The following is a 14,081-nucleotide window of genomic DNA, read 5'->3' as shown; positions in this document are numbered from 1 at the left end:
AGCATCCACTCCCTATTTATTTGGCACATGATGACTTAGTCCAAAAAGGAGGGGAGTTTTTAAATCAAATCAAATCAATGACGAGTTTAGCTATCAATGAACATTTCAGTGTCCATGGTGTTACCAATTATTTTAAACCATGACTTGTATTTTCACTTGAACTCCGTGTTGTATTCTAAAGGAACTACTTGTTAGTTCAAATAAAGATGTTACAGTTTGTACTATAATGAAGAGTAGAAATGAAAATATTTAAAAATTGAAGAAATTGTCTGTAGTGTTACTGTTCGTGGTGTTACCAAATAGTGATAAATTAGTAACAACACTAACAATTTTTGGTAACACCACAGAAATGAAAAAGTAACACAAGAAGAAATTAAAATCACATGGTCATTTAATTGTTATTAAGTCTCTTTGATATCATAGTAGTATGTCTATCTAGTCCATTTTTAGTCTCTAATGAATTTCATTATGGTGACCAAGAACCTTACAAAACATTTCAATCTGGTAACACCATGGACAAATGTCTATGGTGTTTCCTTTGTTTTCAAAGAATTGAAAGACAAAAATAAAATATATGTCTCAAGAGAATAATTTTTTGAGACATTTTATATAATAAAATGAAAAGTATCTGTATGCTATAAAAGTACAATGATGTTGACTGGTGAGATATATCATTTGTCAGCTGATCACCGAGTACTATTACTTTGACATAGTTTCAAATAAATTCAACAGTTATTAATTACATAAACATATTTTAAAAGAGGGTATTATAGTATTTAAATATGGTAACACCGTGGACGTTTGACCTTGACATGTGATTTTTGGGACCTTTTCACGAATTAACAATATTTTTTTGATATCTACAATGATCATTCTGGATCAAAGTTATCTATTTTTTGAGGTAATTGTTTTCAGTTTCTTTATGTTGGATTTGGAACATTTCTGAGAAAGACTCATATATAATATAGATACAGATATGAGATGGTTTACAATATATAAAGTAATTGGTGGTGGTACAAGAGTATCAAGTAAGTGTTAATTATATATGTATGCGAGGGTCCTCGTATAATCCTTTATCCTTCCAGGTTCCGAATTAATAATGTTCACAAATCCACAAGGAATCTGAATGTCCACAGCAAATTTATAAAGTTCAGGGCAATATGAATTAATCCACACAATGAGTTGTAACAATCCACAGATGATGTCAAAATAACTCTCAACATCAAATCTAATATGGCTCTGTGCAGTTCTTGATAATGCATAAGCTAGGCCTTCACAACTCTAACTACAGGTCTTAGTACAGTTTTAATTACCCCCTGCACTGCTGGAGTATATATAGCTAAATCCTATTTCAAGAATATTGGAGAATCTTCTGCTTCCAGAAATACCATATTAAAAACAAAAAAATAAATGAACACACAGTACATTTTGGATTCCTACATAATCAACATGTTTACAAACAGGTTTGTCTATACATGATAATATTCCAGGAAGTTATATATCCTAAATTAATTATCTTACCATAGGAGCTACAGAAGTTATCTCCCTTACCTCATAACTGCATGCAATCAAAAGGTTTCTTTAAATATTAAATGTGCGTTCGCGTGTATTGGTGAGGGAGGAGAAATAGGTTCCCATGTACCCCTCTGGCAGTTTTTCGAAACATGGTTTTTGGGACCGGTATGATGTCTAGTTTCATTTTATGCTTGTTGCCATTGACAACTTATGTCCCATGGGGGTCATATGGCGGCCATCTTGGAATTCAGTTATAAAAATGGCCAAAATGACACATATACGTATACGTAATGGCATATATACGTGCATAGATAGAGAACCAGACAACAATCAGAGGCAAATAAACACATATTTTAATATGATTGAAACATGCTGAATACAATTAAATCATAATAATGACGTTACGTTTTCTCATTTTTGTGAATTGACGGGAAAACAATGAAATTTTCAGCTTTTTTTTCGTAAAAAAAATCGATAAATGTCATAATTCTTATCACAAGTCAAAAAATTGATGGACAAATCACCTTGTAACAGTCATTTCGAATTGCACTAACGCTTGTGTAAACATATGTGTATTATAAAAAAATAGATCGCATCCATGAGGACGGTAAAAGAGAGGGATCCTCCCGAAAAATTTATCAAAAAATGGCCAAAATGACACATTCGTATATACTCGCATAGATAGAGAACTAGACAACAATCAGAGGCAAATAAACACATATTTTAATATGATTGAAACATGCTGAATACAATTAAATCATAATAATGACGTTACGTTTTCTCATTTTTGTGAATTGACGGGAAAACAATGCCATTTTCAGCTTTTTTCCATAAAACATCGATGTCATAATTTTCATCACAAGTAAAACAATTGATGGACAAAACACCTGGTATAAGTCATTTCGAATTGCACTTACTCTTGTGTAAACAAATATGTACTATAAAAAGATAGATCGCATAAGTGAGGTTGGAAAAAAGAGAGGGAAAATGCAGAAGAAGAAAAACATGAAAAACAAAATCAATATATTAAAACTCAAAATTCTGTCAACACACATTGTAACAGTTATTCTGAATTGAACTGACTCTTGTCTAAACACATGTGCGTTATTAAAGGATAGATTTATGGTTTTAGCAGAAGAAGCGAGACGACCCCCAACCCCCATAATTTCAACAACAAAAAATAAACTTTCCCGTGTGGTGATTCGGCGGCAAGTGATATAGAAATACCGGTACATGTTTTGTATAATAAGGGCAAGAGGTCCATTATACAAGAAGACAAAACACGAATATACCGCAGTCTCCCAAAATAACTACCCCGCAAGAACTTACATATTTATGTCGTCTCGCCATCCTCCGCTATCATTGAAGGCGAAACGAAAATGACAAGACAAAAACAAAATTCAAAAAATGTGTATTTCCTTTTACAGTTTCTTACTTGGGTAAATATTTACAAAACAATAACATTCAAACAGCAAACAATGATGGGTATAAACAGGCTATAGAATACATAATGTCGAAATAGGATAATGTAAATATATTTCTATATAGTATAAACCTTCATGGTGAAAACAAAAATGGACAAACTACACATAAATCTTTACCTGTAAAACTAAACTCTTTCATGTAAAGCCTATGATAAAATTATATATATTGAGATGTATATTATATCGAAACAAGAAAATGATCTTAAGATACACTACTGTACAGTAACATCAGTCAAAAATAACTACTGAGCACTGAAAGTAGACACAGCAAGGAAACACCAAGCGAAAAACCTATATACATTATAGAATAAAAACAATGCAATAAAAATACAATGTACATTTACAATAGGTATAATAAAAACATCATTGTTTGGGGTTGCCACGTATTTGCCTCCAATTTCTTCATCCGCAATCAATTGATTCAATTCATTTCCACCAATTATATTGAATTAAATCAATAGGATTGGGTAACAGGCTAGGCCTATATAAGCCCCTTCCTAAGTCAATTGATTCCAAGTGCATATTATTTAAAGATTAAGTACATGTAGGGTGTCGATATTTGGAATGAACCACCAAGCAGTCCATAAAACAAATATAGATACCCTACTCAACTTTATCATTCGATAAATCCACCAGAAAGATACTTTAATCCTTATATTTACAGTATTAACGATTATTTGAATGGCTCAATATTACCATATCTAGTGTTTATGACATTTATAAGATTGAAATAGAATTATATCATTTGGCTCTGACAGGCATTTAGAACAGCCACTCAAAGTGGCGGGCATTCCCGTCAATTTATCAATAAACATACAAATAAAATGAGTTCCGTCTGATGAAGCATATATCTGGAGGTTTCCGGTATGATGTTATAAGTCATTTTATTTATTTGATATTAAGGATGTACTCCTCTGAGAAGTCAAAATTTTCATGTATTATATTTTCTTTCTTATATCTTATATAGATTTTTAGAGAAAATAGTTCATACCATAAAAGAAAATGGAAGAAAAAACATATGCCCATTTGCTCGTGTGTGAGCTATTGTCAAGATACCTAATTGACAAAATATTGGATTTCATGTGAATTTTGCGTTTTGACCATATACACAAGATATCAACGCCATAATTTCCTAATGAGGAGTTTGATATGTATCCCAGTGGTCTTCTTTAAAAATATACCAGTTTTGATTAATAAGACTCATATTTTTTCTCAGCATAACAACATATGCTACCCCTACCCCTTAATTTTGAGCTACAAAATGCCCCATTTTCAGCAAATTTTGACAAATTTAACCCTTTATAGAAAAAGCTCTAGTATTAAACTTTTGTTAATGTGTTGCAAATAAATAGGGAAAGGGTTGTCCTTCCTAAATCAGGCAGAAAAATGGGGGGTTTGTGTGCTTACTTTCTTGCCCCATTTGAATATTTGCTATTTTTCAATATTTTAGAGTAAAATATAAAATTGCTCAAATTACCATTAGATGTTAAAATAAAGTGATAAACATGTATCATTTCACACATAAAGCTCAATATTTTAATTACCACGAACTTAGTAAAGATTTACAGCAAAAATCAACTCGATACAGCTAAAATGCTGGCGCAGTGATCAAAAACAATTTCAGTAAAAAATGGCAAAACTGTGGCTCTACTCAAGGCGAAAAAGACACAATTTCAAAATGGTCGCCAAATGGTCCATGTCTTAAAATCCCCGAATAAAAAAATCTACTAAAAATAGAAGTGTATTTTGTTGACAAAATTTGCAACTGTCAACTTGCTACTTATATTGATAGATTGTATTTGAAAATCCCATAACTTCTTTGGTCTTTGTCGAAACGAGACTTCGACGGGACTGAAACCTCAGAAGAATACATCCTTGAAAGCTCAACGGTGCAAATCAATTTGATTTTAGACGTTTGCATAGTGTGATTACCCATGGATGCACAATTCATTACGTGGCAGGATATTTAACGTAGTTGTGACGCGGCGTCCGATTCAAACCGCCTGCGTCAAGGAGGTGCACATGACGAACAGTTTCTTCAACTAGGCCTTTTGTGATCACTAGAGTTCTACTTTGATAGATACCGTAGATAGTCTAACAAACAGGTTCATGTTTTAAATGACTTGAATGCATGGATTTTATAATAGTTAAATGTCATTATTTTCGGATTTTAGAGACATTCAAATGAATTGGACATCGGTCGAGGAACATGTACAAACACCCGAACATAGTGTAGGGTATAAAGTCTCCGGCGATTATCGTAGATAGTCTTACAAATCAGTCCCGAGACTCCCGTGAACGAGTTGTATTGTCGTGCTACATGTTTCGGTAAAACTTGTTGTTTTTCTGACATATCTTATCCATTTGCGTACAACAATAATACAAATATGATGTACACGTTGTAGCGAACAACACATTGTTGCTGACACAAGATATAAACATTGCGACGTCATCGATATGTGCAAAACGTTGTACACATCGTATATTTATCATACGCATGGAAGCATTGCTCAAAGAGATACGGTAGTAACATAAACAATAGAACTTTTCTACATTTGTATTTATAAACGTACACGTTCATTTGCTCTAACCTATTTTGATACATGTTCCTCGAACGTACGATCGGTAATGAAAACACCAACAGTTTCTGAAACGGACCAACATAAATTCAATCGCGCGGCTGCAAATTACGCATGGCATACTCAATTTATCGAGAAATAGCCTTTGGTTGAAATCAACGGGGTTAATACTATCAATTTACCACTGACTGTAAATATTAAAATATGTTTTCTTTCTCAAAATAATTTCATACCCATATTCAAATTACTAAGATAATCAATTACATTGTTTATATTTGAAATAATTTTACAAATGGTATTGATGTACAACTCATCAATACGACTCGAAAACAATAAATTAAATTAAACTAATTTGTTTACAGAAAACGAAAACCGAGTGCAAAATAAATTATGTAACACTTGCACCTACTTCATCCATGTGAAATAATAAACGAAAGGCGTGTTCATGCAAAACTTTAATATTTTAACATATCAGGTAATGTGCGAAGTCATTACATCATTCGCTTACATGAATACCTATACATAATAATAGTTAAATCCATTATAAAAACCTACCACATGCATTAACGGTGATACATATAACCCATCCTCGATACTCTAGGGGTTACTATCACTGACTTCATATCCACACCTGGACTATCTTATAGCAAAATTAAAGGCAGTGCAGGAGAAAAAAACACTAGCAAAACACAGACCTGCAGAGATTTTCTTTGAAAATTACAGTGAGAGAAATGTCTAACCTTTAAGCAACAACGTCAAATACAGGGTACTATTATTCGATCCCATAGTAAAACTGGGCACAACAAATCAAAACAGTTAATTTAGCCCAAAGTAGTACGTCAAATGAATCGGTACACTAGTTGACTGTGTGACTTTGAAGTTGAGTTGAAGTTCCATCATTTTTTATCCATACGTGACACTAATACTGATACGGTAACAGTGAACGATATTACAGGTGTATTTTTAAGGGTACTCCAGTGACTTTAGACAATAAAACTGATACAAAACATCAAATTCACAAGGAGAATTGTTTTTTAACATATCAATTTGAAGATCTTTTCGAAAGAAAATTATACGTCACGTCTACAAATTGTGAACTTGCCATCTTATGAGTGGTACGGTATATATTAAATGTAGTCGTTCTAATTTTTTGGGACAAAATAATATATAAATGCATGTATACGCATAAAATAATTGAAAATCGACAGAAAAACACAAAAAAGTTTGCCCGAGTGATTTCAGAGGCACTAGGACACAAATGGACTATATTTCGTACCCGGTCGAAAGGTATAGTAGGCGAGGTATGTATATTCGTTCTATCATTATTAATGCAGAAATATTCAAGTTTACTACATATTTAATAATCACAGCTGTAATTTGAGTAAACCCATCAAGGAGCGGAGGCTAACACACGAATCAAGCACCTCGATAGATTTGTTATTCTGCATCTGCGCGCTCGAACATCTACTAGATCTACTGCGGCCTCCGTTCGACGAAGTTTTCATTGCGGTCTAGTTTATTATAATATCTGTTTCCTTTGTAATTTTGTAAATATTTTTACACTACTTATTCTATACCATATGACCGTGTTTTTGGTTCGTGTTAATAACACATTCTTGGAATATTTGTCTTTGAAGTAGTAAATACGCATTTCAGAAGTATATCTTATCATTAATATACATGTAATAGTTGTTGACTTAAAATAACTTCTGTTAACTTTTTTAATTTGTCGACAAGTTTTGCATATATTTCCATACGCTTGACCGACTTTTGTATTAGATGCACATTTAAACATCGAACAAACGAAAAGCGTACTGTGGAAGTGATACAGTACTAACGTCTTCCCCTCTTCCCATCAACGATGTTTTGATATTTGGTCTATTATAACTAATTTTGTATGTTCTGTTCTTGGAACAAAATAAAAAAGTTAACATAAAAAATACCATTATACAGGGATAAGCATAGGAGTCTATCGTTACTTGGACATACCATAATTGAAATATGTAGTAATAACTCCTGTTAAGTACCGGGCGATTATGTCGGACATGAAATGTTTTCGGGATGCAATTAATTATCTTTATTTTAATTTGAAGTCAAATTAGAAGCTCAAATTTTCAATGATGGTAATGGAGTAAAGAAGGTACATTTTTAACTGAAAAAAAAACTAAATCGTCTGCTCCTATTTTTGATTGTGAAAAATACCATTTGTCAGCAGTAGGGCATCTTTAAGATCTTGCGGCCTACCGTCATTAACCCATCTTTCTTTCGCGATCGTTCAAAGTGAAATTGCGAAAGTTTAACACCGCAAATTAATATATTAGGCAATTATTGCACGACAAGTACATGTAACCCTTAAACGTTTTTCAGTCGTTGTCATTCATAGATAATGTCAATGTCAACAAAACAGAAACAAATTCCTTTAAGCGCGCTAACTAGCGCTTTATGTTGAATTTTCCTCTGCTCTGTCGAGTTGACATTTATATTGGGTATGAATGTCAAAGCGCTCTTCGTGGAACTTGCCTCTATCCATTTGGTATTTTATTGACTATGAATGCCAATGGAAAGACGTTCAATGCATATATTTACATTTGGAAACAATTTAATGATGAAATCCCATATTTTGTATATATAATAAATTCATTATCGTCAAAGACGGAACAGTCATTTGAACAATCATCTTCCTTGATTGCCGGTCCGACAATTGTTGCATCACAAATATAATAATGTCAAAATAAGCGGATGCAGTTCATAGATTGATGAATGCCAAACTGATCTTGGTAATGTTACTTGGATGGGCTACAGCGAAGATGTAAATATATAGTATACACAGCACACCGACCCACCTTCACATTCCTACTTATTTTTAATAAATCATGTCTGATGCTTTCTTCTTTTTTCTTTGTAACACAGAATCGAGGATTCTATATCTGCTGAACAATTACCATGGCTGGGAAGTTTAACGGTAAACCAACATGGAGCAAGCCTATGCCTGTCCATGGACAGGGAATCGTCACCTTCAACATCACCAGGAACAATGCTTTTATGATAAAGATAACGAAGGCTTCGACTACTGACGATATCAGACTCACAATTGATCTAAACTCGGCTGAGTTCGGTATAACACAAAACGGCAAGTATTCCAAGCTTGCAGAAACCGCACAGACCGACAGCGGATATGACGCCGGCAGGAAAATTTCCTATTGGTTCAGCTACAACAGGGATAGCCTCGTTTTCAAATATGGTAAAGGTTACACCATGGAGGAAACTACTGAGCTGGTTTATGACTTTCTCGCTGGAGCCAGGACACCCAAAAAACAAGAGGAAATCAGACAGAAGTATTATGGTCTTTTTAATGCGGAAGATTTTGGATACGTGCAATTTTTTGATACCACAACAGCAAATACGGATTCCGATCGTACGTAGCAATATTTCAATTTATACAAAATGGATATAATAGCATTCTTCTTTATTCAAAATTGATCAAAATTCCTTTTTATCAGTTTGTCTATGCCTTCAGTTATGTTGAGCATTGTCATTGGAGTCCTAAAAACCTTTTAATGCCAATTTTGAGTATCGTGCTCCAAGGCTAGCATGACTACAATATTTGTGCCTCAATTTTCAAAAGAAATATACATGAATTCGAATTCGATGCATACATAGTGTGATTCATATTAAATAAATTGCATATGTATACACGTTTTTAAAATTCTTCGTCAGCTGTCATTTGGTGTTAAAACCTTGTATACGGTACTTTAATGAATATCTGGATGTTTGCTGGTAAACTTGAATATAACAAAAAATAAACCATCCACGAAATGTAAAGGTCATACAATATCGGGGACTTTGTTAACTTATTTACCCTTGATCAGTATACAATATATATATATATATGACGAGACGGAAAAGTAATAGAATGACGGGACGGAATGAAGTATTATGTGTCTTTAACGTTATCTTATAGTAAATATAAAACTGATAGTGGCTTCCGCTTACACTAGAACGAAAACATCCAATTGTACTAAAATCTTCCAAAACACATATGCAACACGCTATTATATAGATGTTAAATTTGGCGTTGTTAAGTTTCGCGATTTACTGTTTGAACTGTATTCACGGAAGGTTTTTTTCCCGTGAATCATCATTAGAAGCCTTTGAAAGCAACAAGAGGCCTGAAGGGCCTGTATCGCTCACCTGGTTTGTAATGCCAAGTAATGTTCTGAATACAGGTTTATTGTTTCTTTTCTCAAGGAATTTTAATATGAACCTCTAAATCCCCTATTGGGCCCCACCCCTCCTGCCCCCAGGGGGTCAGAGCCAAAATTTATACAAGTTCTGTTCCCTTCCCCCAAGGATGTGTATGACCAAATTTGGTTACAATGTAAGCAAAACTTTAAGACAAGTAGTGATTTATAGGATTTACCTCTATTTCCTCTATTGGGCCCCACCCGTCCTGCCCCCAGGAGGCCAGAGCCAAAATTTATACAAGTTCTGTTCCCTTCCACAAAGGATGTTTGTGGCCAAATTTGGTTACATTCCATGCAGAACTCTATGACTAGTAGCGATTTAAAGAATTTACCTTTATTTCCCCTATTGGGCCCCACCTCTCCTGCCCCCGGGGTGTCAGAGCCAAAACTTAAACAAGTTCTGTTCCCCTTCCCCCAAGGATGTTTGTGGCCAAATTTGGTTACAATCCATGCAGAACTCTATGACTAGTAGCGATTTAAAGGATTTACCTCTATTTCCCCTATTGGGCCCCACCCCTCCTGCCACCGGGGGGCCAGAGCCAAATTTATACAAGTTCTGTTCCCCCTCCCCCAAGGATGTTTGTGTCCAAATTTGGTTACGATCCATCAAAACTCTAGGACAAGTAGCGATTTATAGGATTTACCTCTATTTCTCCTATTGGGCCCCGCCCCTTCTGCCCCCGGGGGGTCAGAGCCAAAATTTATATAAGTTCTGTTTCCCTTCCCCAAGGATGTTTGTGGCCAAATTTGGTTACAATCCATGCAGAATTCTATGACTAGTAGCGATTTAAAGGAAATGTTGACGGACAGACGGACGGACGACGGACGCCGTGGCATGACATAAGCTCAACGGCCCTTCGGCAAGTTACAAAACCATGATTTATCAAACGCAAATTTTATTGTTAGCAAAATCAAAATACCCTCGAATATTAGTTCCCTCCCGAACATTAGCAATTACAAGCAAGTATTCAAGATGGTGATTTCCTAATGTATTTCATCTGTTGAAAAGATATCGAATACTTAAGATAAACTAAAGAAATACAGATCTTGTATTACACTACATATAAAATTAGTGTCGTATTATTTTATTAGTCAAATTTCATCGTTTGATTACAGTGATAGATATTGAAAAGAGTGTCTCCTTCCGAAAGAATCCATTTATCCGCAATCTATCGCCGTTCGTTCTGGACAGCAAACAAGCTACACTCTTTACCTTGGACAATGGCAATTACATGTTGACTGGTAAGTTTAGATAGACACTTTTTATAGCAGCTGCATGCTGACAGGTTCACCATTGTTTTATTATTATTATTTATTTATTTATCTATTTATATAGGGAGTCTGTCGCCAGCCTGTAAAGAACTTTATGACAATATCTGTAACACTGATTTGAACTGGCCACCGGAAGTTGACGAAGTTCTTCTTTCTGACGCCATCCGGTTCAGTATCGAGACAAAGGGATGCCTGTTATATCAAAAATTACAGGAGAAAGCTGGGGAATTCGGTCCCGGAAGTGGCCGGGAAGAGACCTATTTACGGGTTACCCTGGGACACAGTCTCGGCAACTCTCCTGGAATCCCGTACGTCCTCGAGATTTGGCCAGCAAAGCACTACAGTCCAATCCATAACCATGGCAATGCAAACGCGGTCATCAAAGTCTTGTTTGGACAAATCAATGTGTCTCTTTACAACAAGCAGACGATAAACCCGATCGCGAAACCCGTGAAGACATTCAAAGCTATTAAAGGAGATGTTACATGGATCACCAGAGATTGGTTCCAGACACATAAGCTCTGGAACAGCACCGACGACTTCTGCGCCACCATTCAATGTTACAGCTATGATGCAGGGGACACAAATCACAGGCCATACTTTGACTATGTTAGTGAGCATAGCACCGTTGAAGAGTTTCTGCCCAACTCCGACTTCACCTTCAAATATATGCGACAAAATGTACTTGAGGAATATCGAAACAAGCACGGCATGTTGAATCCATCCCACAAATAGGATCTTCCGGTACATGTGCGTTGGACCCTTTGTTTTGACAATGCTATTTAAGTAAGAAGAAGACCAATATGGCCTCTACCAGCGTGACTGATTCATTTAAAGGACTAACTTTATATCCACAATTTTATTTTTAGATTTTATTTGTATTTTGCGCATGCTTGGATGTACGTAGTTTTATACATTTTACAATAGCGTAGCTCTCTTTGATATATATATAATTATTTTAACACGTGTTGCATTAACGTAGCTCTCGCGGTTTGTTTGTTTGATTAATTAACGTCATATTAACAGCTATGGTCATGTAAGGACGGCCTCCCATGTATGTGATGTGTTGCGTGTATGTTGTGTGAGGTGCGTGTTTTGGGAGACTGCGGTATATTCATGTTGTGTCTTCTTGTATAGTGGAACTATTGCCCTTTTTATAGTGCTATATCACTGAAGCATGCCGCCGCAGACACCAAGCAACACACCCCACCCGGTCACATTATACTGACAACGGGCGAACCAGTCGTCCCACTCCCTGTATGCTGAGCGCTAAGCAGGAGCAGAAACTACCACTTTTATAGACTTTGGTGTGTCTCGGCCAGGGGACAGAACCCAGAGCCTTCCTCGTGGATATACTTTTATAACGTGTTGCGATGACGTAGTTATGGACGATAGATGTTCTGTTTATCTTAATATTTTACTGCAGAAATTGTTTTATAGAAATAAAATTGTATGGATATACCATTTCAGGACTTGTCACACTAACAGCAATTGAAGGGAATGCACACCCTGCGAAGTGAAAACACAAATCCATAATTCGTTCTAGTTCTAATCCTGAAAGTTCTGTCGTCGGTTATACGTGTGATCAGTTTATGCTGGGTTGCGACCTGTTGAAAAGTGCGTAATGGAGTTTTGACACTGTGGCTTCCGTGGCATCCTCGAAACTCCAAGGGTTACTATCGCTGTGGTTTCCTAAGATGATTCTGGATAGACATTTTGAAGATTGCCTGTATTCGACCACACTAGGAAACCCAGTGGGTAACTGCACTACGCTCCGTTTGTATCGGACCGATCAACGTGGATAACCAAGGAATGTATTCGACAATCATTTCAGTTTTTTTTTATAAATATCATTATATGTTATTTGTTGAAGAAACAAAATTTGCTTTCTGATATTTACTGTATTTAATACAATAAAGTTTACTGCAAACAGACTTCTTTTCGTGTAAGATTAAATTTTGCGTTTATCGCGGCTAAAAGAAACCTTGAAAATAAATCACCGTGAAATGGGATAGGAGAAATATAAACATCAACTTTATTAATTTACATCGATTACGAAACAAGTTATGAACATCTTATGCAAATCACTCTCGATTGTCCGAATGTAAGCGTGCGAGAAATCTTAGTGTTGGATGAAACCGGAGTGCCCGGAGAAAACCCTAACATTTTAACGTCCGTGCCGGGGATCGAATATCATGGATATAACATCAGTGTTAATAACCCCTAAAGTATCGAGGATGGCAAAAAGTATAGTTTAAAGTTATATGTGCCGTAACTGGCCGAAAATTTGGACATGTTATTTTTTCTTTAATTATCTATTTAAAACCATAAATTTTATTGAATAAAGCTGTGAAAACTATTCAAATGGACAGACAAACATACAAATGCCCCATAAACGTTAGCTAGAACAAATAGGTTATGCACATTCTTGTTTTTATGCCTTATACATAATTAGATGGAAACATACCTTCAGAAATAACTTACTAATAATACTGATAAAGTGTGCAATGAAATTGGGGACAACAATATTGCTTCATGGTCTGACCGTTTGAACTAATTTCACTACACTGAAGATGTTAATATAATGATGTTTGGCAGTACTGCCAAAAATCATTTTCAGCTCTTTTGTGTAGTTTAAAATTAAAACCAATGGATTGAAAGTATTGTAATTCTCAAATTGTTGGTAACTTTTGGAGTTGAAAAACATATTAAAAGCTCTCGTTGATTCGTGACTATGAAAAATATGGCACATATAGCTTTAAAGCACAATTAAATAAAAAAATAGATTTCCAACAATTTGATTCAATACAAAAAAAACATCATAATTTCTGTTCATTCCAAATCAGTTTCTTGTATCTGCATAGTACTGTTTAGGCGCGAGACGCTCATCTACGTACGTCTTCCTAGTTTGACTAAAATTTGATTTCATATAACCGCATAAGTTGATGAAAATGCGGTATGAGACTGTTGTTGGAGATAATACATAG

General features: G+C 35.2%; 1 protein-coding gene across 1 annotated transcript; it reads left to right on the top strand.

Moving 5' to 3' along the window:
• Positions 1 to 6,655: 6,655 nt before the first annotated feature.
• On the top strand, positions 6,656 to 13,023 carry LOC138330956 (uncharacterized). The gene is made up of 5 exons (XM_069278426.1): positions 6,656 to 6,879; positions 8,489 to 8,993; positions 10,939 to 11,064; positions 11,159 to 11,844; positions 12,565 to 13,023. Exons 2-4 carry the CDS (start codon positions 8,522 to 8,524, stop codon positions 11,827 to 11,829), a joined length of 1,269 nt encoding a protein of 422 aa, XP_069134527.1. The 5' UTR covers positions 6,656 to 6,879; positions 8,489 to 8,521; the 3' UTR covers positions 11,830 to 11,844; positions 12,565 to 13,023.
• Positions 13,024 to 14,081: the final 1,058 nt, after the last annotated feature.

The sequence above is a fragment of the Argopecten irradians genome, chromosome 9 (assembly GCF_041381155.1).
Source record: "Argopecten irradians isolate NY chromosome 9, Ai_NY, whole genome shotgun sequence".
NCBI classification, from domain to species: Eukaryota; Metazoa; Mollusca; class Bivalvia; order Pectinida; family Pectinidae; genus Argopecten; species Argopecten irradians.
This window is presented reverse-complemented; position numbering and strand designations above follow the sequence as displayed.

Excerpts from the sequence above, each read along its gene's own strand:
- LOC138330956 (XM_069278426.1), top strand. The coding sequence starts at position 8,522 with ATGGCTGGGAAGTTTAACGGTAAACCAACATGGAGCAAGCCTATGCCT. Across the intron at positions 8,994-10,938 it reads AGCAAATACGGATTCCGATC|TGATAGATATTGAAAAGAGT; the intron begins GTACGTAGCAAT and ends GTTTGATTACAG. Across the intron at positions 11,065-11,158 it reads TGGCAATTACATGTTGACTG|GGAGTCTGTCGCCAGCCTGT; the intron begins GTAAGTTTAGAT and ends CTATTTATATAG.